The 8381-nt window shown below is 37.6% G+C and overlaps 1 protein-coding gene across 2 annotated transcripts; it reads left to right on the top strand.

The window, feature by feature from the left end:
• The first annotated feature begins 265 nt into the window (after positions 1–265).
• Positions 266–1832, top strand: LOC103715341 (zinc finger protein CONSTANS-LIKE 16). Of its 2 annotated transcripts, none has more exons than XM_026807786.2 (2): positions 266–1318; positions 1406–1832. In XM_026807786.2, exons 1-2 carry the CDS (start codon positions 382–384, stop codon positions 1483–1485), a joined length of 1017 nt encoding a protein of 338 aa, XP_026663587.1. In that variant the 5' UTR covers positions 266–381; the 3' UTR covers positions 1486–1832. The 2 variants fall into 2 exon arrangements, with proteins under 2 accessions (XP_026663587.1, XP_008801158.1); XM_008802936.3 differs by having other exon boundaries at positions 267–1302.
• Positions 1833–8381: the final 6549 nt, after the last annotated feature.

Consider the following 8381-nt stretch of genomic DNA (forward strand, 5'->3'; position numbering starts at 1 on the left):
ACATGTCATCAGTGCCACCGAACACCGAGGCAATAAAGTTGAAACCAAGACTTGCTCCGGTGTGAAACGCAACCAACCAACCACCCCTTCGATCCATTTCACCTCCTGGGTCCCACGAGAAATCCCGCTGCAGGTACACTCATCCAATGACAGCCCAAAGAAAAGATGACCATCTCCACCCCACCAATCTCCTTCCAGATAAGGCCCCTCCGTGGGCCCCAAAACCTGTCCCTCTCCTTCTCTTGATAGGTTCCCCTCTCCAAAAAGCGCAGGGCCCCTAACAACCCACCGCCGTCCCAAAAGCGCACCCGTTGGTCGCCATCGCCGCCCACCATAATTCCAACCCTTCCTTTCTCTTTCTTTATATGAAGATCCAACTCCATGATATTTCCAAGCCGTGACTTTGTTACCATGAGCCGTTCCGAGAAGCAGCAGTCTGCGGCAAGCGCCATCGCCGGCAAGATGGCTCGAGCATGCGACGGATGCGTTCGCCGCCGAGCGCGCTGGTACTGTGCTGCCGATGACGTTTTTCTATGCCAGAGCTGCGACTCCTCCGTCCACTCTGCCAACCCCGTCGCCCGCCGCCACCAACGCGATCGCCTCAAACCCGCTACCTCCTACTACTCGTCATTTATGGAAGCTAAAACCGAGGAGTTGATCTTGGGGTGGCTCAAGCGCAAGGCGCGAACTCCGCGGCCTCGCCAGCAAACGAAGCCGGCGCAACCGCTGGCGCCGGACCTCCTAGAGAGTTCAACCGACGGGAACTGCAGCGAGGAGGAGCAGCTCCTCTATTGTGTTCCAGTCTTTGATCCCATGCTCGCTGAGCTATGCTCCCCACCCAGTCTAAATGACTCGAATTCATCAGGTGAAGACACGAAGCTGGCGGTCGCGCAGTTGCCGGACAACGCTATCACCTACATCTCGCCCGTGGATGCCACGGGGAGCGGGACTGTCGGGTTTGTCCCATCGGACGATGAGCTTGCGGAATTCGCGACCAAAATGGAGAGCCTCCTTGGTCGGGGGCTCGACAACAGCAAGAACTCGTCCGAGCACGGCACCAAGCCTGAGCTGGACAATGATATGAAGATGGCCACCTCGAGGGAGAGGCCGGACCTCAGTTTCAGTTGCCAGTCAATGAAGAAGGGAGAGGAGGCCGAGGAGGGAGAGAAGGCGGGATCCAGCAAGAAGGTTGCACTCAGGCTCGACTACGAGGCAATCATGGAGGCATGGTCCAGTTCACCGTGGACTAATGGAGAGCGGCCACAGTTTAACCTGAATGTTTGCCGCTGGCCAGGCGACATGGTACTTCACTTCTTCAGTTAAGCTTAATTATGCTTGTGTTATTTAATATTTGGTTGATGGGGTAAAGTTTTGATTACGTGATGGCTAATTTATATTTTTATAGGGTATGTGGGTGGGAGAGGGAGGAGAAGAAGACAAGGGGGGAGGGCGGCAGGGAAGGGAGGCGAAGGTGACGAGGTATAGGGAGAAGCGGAGGACGAGGATGTTCGCGAAGAAGATACGGTACGAGGTGCGGAGGCTGAACGCGGAGCAGCGGCCGCGGATGAAGGGCCGCTTTGTGAAGCGGGCGTTCGTTACGCCGACACCGGCTTTTGCTGGACCGGCGTAATAGTAATTGCTATCCCTAAATGGAATGGAAAGGGAGCTGATCAGTTGCTGTCCCTGTTCACCCCTGTAAAATAATCCTACTTTTGTTTTTTTTTTCTTTTAACCTCTTCGGCAACTTTTGGTTTTTATTTTTCACGTAAGTTCGTTAAAAAAAACCAAAATGGAAAAAAGAAAAAGAACACTCTACAATCCCGGCCAGCAAATAGATGACTTCTGAATGCTGCTTCATTTCCCCCGTTGAATACACATGGCATGTATTATATCCAAAATCTGACATGAGAGGTGGAAGATAGATGTCGCGCCCCCTATCCGAGATCGTGTGCCAGGAGTTGCAGCAATCATCGCATACTCATAGAAAACTCCCCTCCCAACTGAAGGAGGAGTTAGGATTTGATGGCTCGACCTCGAATGAACTCGAAGAAAAAGGAGGAAGAGATCTTTAAATAGATGATTCCAGCCTTATCTGATCGGTCTCAGAATTGTGATGAACCTTTTATCTTCATCGCAATGCACGTGAGGCCCAAAGCCAAGAGACTGGGCCAGTCAAGTGGATCGGGCCCAGTCTCTAGGTTTCACATTCCTCCCTTAAAAAAAATTTCATCCACGAAATTTTCTTTTCTTACGCTTTCAAAAAGTTAGAAATATATAGTTCTAATCTTATCCTCAAGTTTTCAATAGTTCTACTTATCAATCCAACTTCATCATTAGATCTTATCAGAGGAATAAGGTCCAATACCTTCAGACTTGATTCTTTTGTAGATGATGTAAATCAAGTTTCTCTCTAATTATAAATGAAAATCAACATTTTAATTTTGAATAAGAATATCAAGTTGTTTGTCAAAATAATAACTGCTCTTGATTAACCGATCTATCACAAGATTAGATCATAAACAACTCTAATCCACCCCTAGTAAAATATTCATCAAAATCGATTGATAACCTCAATTTCTTTCAATTAGATAGAGGGATGATATTTATTGAAGAAGTGCAAGCTTCAAATTTAGGAGAAAACATGTCTACACCAAGATATTCTAGATCCAAGATCAAAAATCGATGATCAATTAATTCTAGTGTCAAGTTGCTAAGAATTTGTTTAGCATGACATAAAATTGGAAAACCTAAGATAGTGTAGCGACATCCAAAAAAATCAAAATATTATCCTTTCATTTATCAAGAAAATCCTACTATATAAGAAAATAAATCAATTCTTTTGTTGTTAAAACTTGCCAAATCAAAAGGATAATACTTCTGATCAACTTAAAAAAATAATTCAAGCCACTATGTTTTTGTTGCGCACTCTGATTCAAACCACCAAAATTCTTTGGATTCACTGATAATTTTTAATCAAAATACTACCTTGTATTATGAACTAAAGAGATCCACAATTTTAATTTTCAAATAAAGCCCAAAAAGAAACATTTAATTCTCGTCTCCTAATTTACCTCAAACACATCCATTTAGATTAACCTTCGAGTCAATTAATACATTCAAAATTCTCATATAGGCTAGTTACTATAATTCAAAATAAATTAAATCTTAATTCTCCTATCAACTTAACTAGACAATTTCAAGTCAAACTTCTACAAATAAAAACAACCCAAAAAATTTTCTGAATGCTCCACCAAGCTAGATGACCTTAAATCAATAGATATTAGTAAAATTGACTTAGTCATCTCTCCTAGAGTTTTCTTTATCGAGATCTTTAGCATTTATTAAAAATCTTCTATGATAATGATGCAAGCCTAAAAAATTCAAATTTTTTACACAAAACTAGATTTTATCAGCAACCTCAAAAACATTAGCAAAAGATCCCTATATCAACCTATTAGCCCAAACTTTGAATTGAAGTTTATTACACACCACGATCTCCGATAGACATAAATAAGATCTTTTATTTGGATCCAAAGTTAGTAATAAAAATTATTAATGATTCCACCAAGATGAATACTTTATTGATCTCAAAATAAAAATATTTTTTTAATAAGAAAATAATCTTTTTGCAGAATCACCAAGCATATTTTTCTGTTATATGCTAGTTTCATTCATAATCCACATATAGTTTCAAACCTCAAAGAATATTCCAATCAGGTACCATAAAAATCTTTCATATCCCAAATCTTAAACAACTTCATATAAATGGATCTTAATTTGCCTCAAAAAATTATATTCAAAATTAAGCAATATCACAGTATACCTCCATATCAATTTTTGAGTTTTCAAGTTCACTTAAATAACAAATAATCACAATGCTTGGTAATATTCCTATCCTCTTGCACTTAATTTAGATCCAAATCTAAATAATTATAACTTGATTCATAGATTGCCCAACCTTCTATCATGTATCAAACCTCATAAATAAATTTTATCATAATTTCCTAGTAACCTTTTTATATATAATCATAAGGCTTAATAGAAAATCTTTAAAATAACTTACAATGCGATCGACATAGATTTACGTCCCAATATTCCTAGTGTCTACCCACCTACACTCACCCTATGTCAGATTTTCTTGTCTTAGATTTTATCTATTAATGCTTTTATACCATTTTAATTATCACGCCTCCGACCCGAGATCGTGCACCGGTGGTTGCAGCAACCACCGTATACTCATAGAAAACTCTTTCCACAAGTATGCAAGGCATCTCAACATGATATCATAAATATGCAGTAGAATAATATAACTAATAATAGGCAAACTTTATTTCATTAACTAACTCAACTTACAATGTCTCATAATTCTAACATTAATCTAAGGTAAAACATCAATTTAATAAACTCTAATCTAACATATATAAGTTGTGCCACAGTTATTCTAATTATTTTTATATATTGAAAATTCTGGCAGGCTAGTTCTCTGAATCTAAATAAAAACTAAAAAAATAGTATAATGAGTTAAGCGGCCCAATAAGCAATGATCACTTAGCTAAATAAACTAGGCAATGAGATAGATAATACTTTGCAGAAAATAAGTATATATGCAAATCAAATCTTTTTTAAAATATTAAATTCTGTTCATAAATTTAAATTCTTTCAAATACTCAATTCATCTTACTGTTCTTGAGCTATAACCACATGTTTTCTATGGCAGAATCATAACGCCGACTAATTCTTATGCGGTGAGCTATACATTATCTTACAACAAAGTCCTTCAGGACTACTAGTTTGCTGGTGCCATGCCACTAATCATCTTGGACACGATATTTAGGATAAATCATATGCCAACGTATTTTTCCCATTGACGAGGTCCTCAACATAGTAAGGTCGACATTCAATTAGTTTTAGATTTTATATTTTAGTTCTAAAATCATGCGGTGTCAAAATCAATCAATCATATCCATAATAAGAACATATATCATCATGATATTCTAAAATAATATTTAATGTAATAATATAGTATCCAACAAATTCATGCATTATAAATAATACTACTCAAAAGTTATGAATATAATAATTTAATGATTGCTGATAAATTTAGAAAAAGTGATACATTATTTATTTTGCAAATGCAATCAAACTAATAGATCAATTAATTTCAAAAATTCTTCTTAAAGCCTAATATCCAAAAATTATATTTTCTATTAAAATTATATTTTCTATTATAATTTTATTATAACTATAAAAATCTTAAATTCTAACACCTTCATAAGGTTGACCAGCGGGTGTGCCCGACAACCCCATGTTCATCGAATCATGGTCGAACTAGGATACAGATAGTTCAATAAGAATCGAGGCAATCCAATCTAATAATGTTTGGTAGGAACTAGGATGGGGGCTGACATGCCGCCCTATAGATCTAAGCCATTCATCAGGGTCAATCCAAAATCACTGTGACGTCCCTATTGGATTCAACTATCCTAGAGAGTAGAGAGAGAAAAGAGAAAAAGAGAGAAGAGAGGAGGGAGGAGAGAAAAAGATGAGAGAGACTCTCTCTTCTTCTTCTCCAAAATAGAGGATTTGTTTCTCCCTTCTTGATTGGATCCAAGGGCAGTCATGATGGCGAGCCTTGAAGGCAGTAGGAGGCAGCAAGGCAGGATCAACCAACCTCGACGGCTGACGATGGTGAACAAGGGTCGATATGAGAGAAAACAGACTGAAATAGGGCTCCCCTATTTTGGCGATTCACCATCCCAAAATGAGGCAATGAAGCCACAACATCAGAAGAGAGATAATGAGAGGAAAGGTGTATCATACCTTAGTTCAGTGAGTGGTTCTGGTGGATCTCCTTCTCTGGAGACAAATCGAGGAAGAAGAAGAACCAAATCGAAGGAGGAGTTGGGATTCGGTGGCTCGACCTTGGATGAACTCAAAGGAGGAGGAGGAGGAGGACGAGGAGGAGAAGGTATTTAAACAGATGATCCCAGCTTTATTCGAGCGGTCTCAGAATCGCCATGAACCTCTTATCTTCATCGCAATTGGGGTGGAAGAAGACTCCAGCTGAAGTCTTCCTCCCGGTTGCCCTCAAGTGTGACGCACATGAGGCCCAAAGCTAAAGGGCTGAGTCGGTCAAGTGGACCAGGTCCAGTCTTTGGGTCTCATAGTTGCTGATAGATCTGTGCGGTGGATGAAGAGATGATGATCGGCTCTAAACAACTTGCATATAGGAAAAGAAAAAAGTTTGAAGGTCGCTGGAGCTCATTCAACGGAGGGCCCTTTGATTCTTAAATTAGAGAAAAGAGCTTTGAGGGATAACAGAGAAGAGCTTTTCGATGCTTAAATTAGAAGAAAGGGCTTTTAGGAATAATAGAGAAGAGGGAGAGAGTCTTGAAAGAGAGTAGAGAGTATAGCAAAGCAATATGTATGGGGTAGTGCATACTTGGTGCCTCGAGCCATCTTTTATCGATAAAGAGTCTCCATCCCATCAGGTTTGGACTAGAGTCCAGAGCCGAGTGAAGAGCTAACTCTCGGCTTTTCTTATCTAGACTCGTGCAGGAATCTAAGTCCAACTAAAATATGTCTCCTCGATGCTATATGTCAAGCCTATGATTGGAGGTCAGATTCGGACCACATCATCATGAAACATGCAATACTGTTGAATTTATTTTGGACTAATGCTACGAGTTTTCCATTACAAACATATAAACTTATCAAGTGGTAGGATAGGATTGGTGCAACTTGCAAATTGATTATCAAATACAGTGAAAGTCGCACCCTAGTTGAAAAATCATAATCCGAGGGCATGATAGCTGCCGCATATTCACAGGAGTTGACCATATAAGTATGTTAAGCTTTCAACCTATTAATGAATTTAAAATAATCTAATACCAATATAATTTATCCATAGGTAGTAGTGATGATCAAAACGACTATGTTGTAATTAAACTCTCAAGTTAAAAAAACATTATGTATGTCCAAAGAAATTTTCATAAGTCATAGCAGGGTGCATCTATATTCTTTAAAATATTTAAAAAAAATCTACATACAACATTTTAACATAGAAACTAACCAAAATTAGATCTATTTTAACTACAAAGACGGCCTTGCTCTATGTGCTCTTCCCAAAAACTGATATCAAATGAGTCTTTAATCCTTAAATCTGAAAGAAAGTAAGTGCAAATAATGAGCTTGGCAATTTAGTAAGTAACAATCCACTTTATGTAATTTGATCAAGCCATATTAAATAATTTAACTCAACAAAATTATATAAAAATAATGCATTTGCAAGTAGAGACCGCAAATATTTGTTTTCAATAAATCTACATTGTGAAATAATACATTTTTTTATCAAGGTAAAATAAATATCCAATACCATATTAAAAAATATAGTTGCATTCACATATTCAATCATGGTTTTCAAGTTTTCAAATACGTTTCAACTCTACAGTTGAAGACTACTACTGCTTTTAACCCCTACAACTAGATCATAAGACTGCATTTAACCCTATAGCATAGGCTATGAGAACACTTTTAACCCTTCCGGCATAGGTTACAAGAACACTTTTAACCCCTGCAGCATAGGTCTGTATAATAATCTAATCAAGTTTTGCAATAGTAATCACGAGACCACATGTAACCCTTACATCATAGGTCAAGAGGCTGCATTTAACTCTTGCAATGTAGATCATGAAACAACATTTAGCACCAATAGTGGAGATCACGAGACCATATTTAATCTCTATGGTGTACTTTTATCATAATCAAGTTCCGAAATAGTTAAAGTGCCAGCACTTACCCCCTTTAATGGGGTGCATAATTTAGTATGGCTGAGAGTCAAAAAATAGGCATGCATACATAAATAAAAGTACTCTTTTCCAAATGTTTAAAATTTCTTAGATAATCCAAACAGTAATTTTCAGAAAAATAACATTTTCCTGAATATGTGAAATCTACAATATTATACAACATACCACTTGATTTTACAATAGAACATTCAACAAATATATCTTCATGCTTGATTTGATTGTATAATATAATAAAATTTATATACAATGGATAAAAACCATGCAGCTAATTAGCAGTCATGCAATTAAGAATTGAATTCATGTAATAGTAGAGATTTCATATACAAATAAATTTGGAATTATAATAATAACTTGTGCAATTTTGTACAGGAACTATTTTTCAAATAATTTAATAAAATACTATAAAGTATAGAATATTATTTTATCGAATTCACAAGCATCGACTACTAGGTAATCTAATCACTTTATATGGATCCTTCGGGACCTAATAACTAAAAAATTGCATATGTATGGAATCAATGCTATGCTAATTGTTTACACCTCATTTTAGCAACTTAGATGGTGGTTGTGAAC

Source organism: Phoenix dactylifera, chromosome 8, assembly GCF_009389715.1.
Source record: "Phoenix dactylifera cultivar Barhee BC4 chromosome 8, palm_55x_up_171113_PBpolish2nd_filt_p, whole genome shotgun sequence".
NCBI lineage: Eukaryota > Viridiplantae > Streptophyta > Magnoliopsida > Arecales > Arecaceae > Phoenix > Phoenix dactylifera.

Excerpts from the sequence above, each read along its gene's own strand:
- LOC103715341 (XM_008802936.3), top strand. The coding sequence starts at position 382 with ATGATATTTCCAAGCCGTGACTTTGTTACCATGAGCCGTTCCGAGAAG. Across the intron at positions 1,303-1,405 it reads GCCGCTGGCCAGGCGACATG|GGTATGTGGGTGGGAGAGGG; the intron begins GTACTTCACTTC and ends ATATTTTTATAG.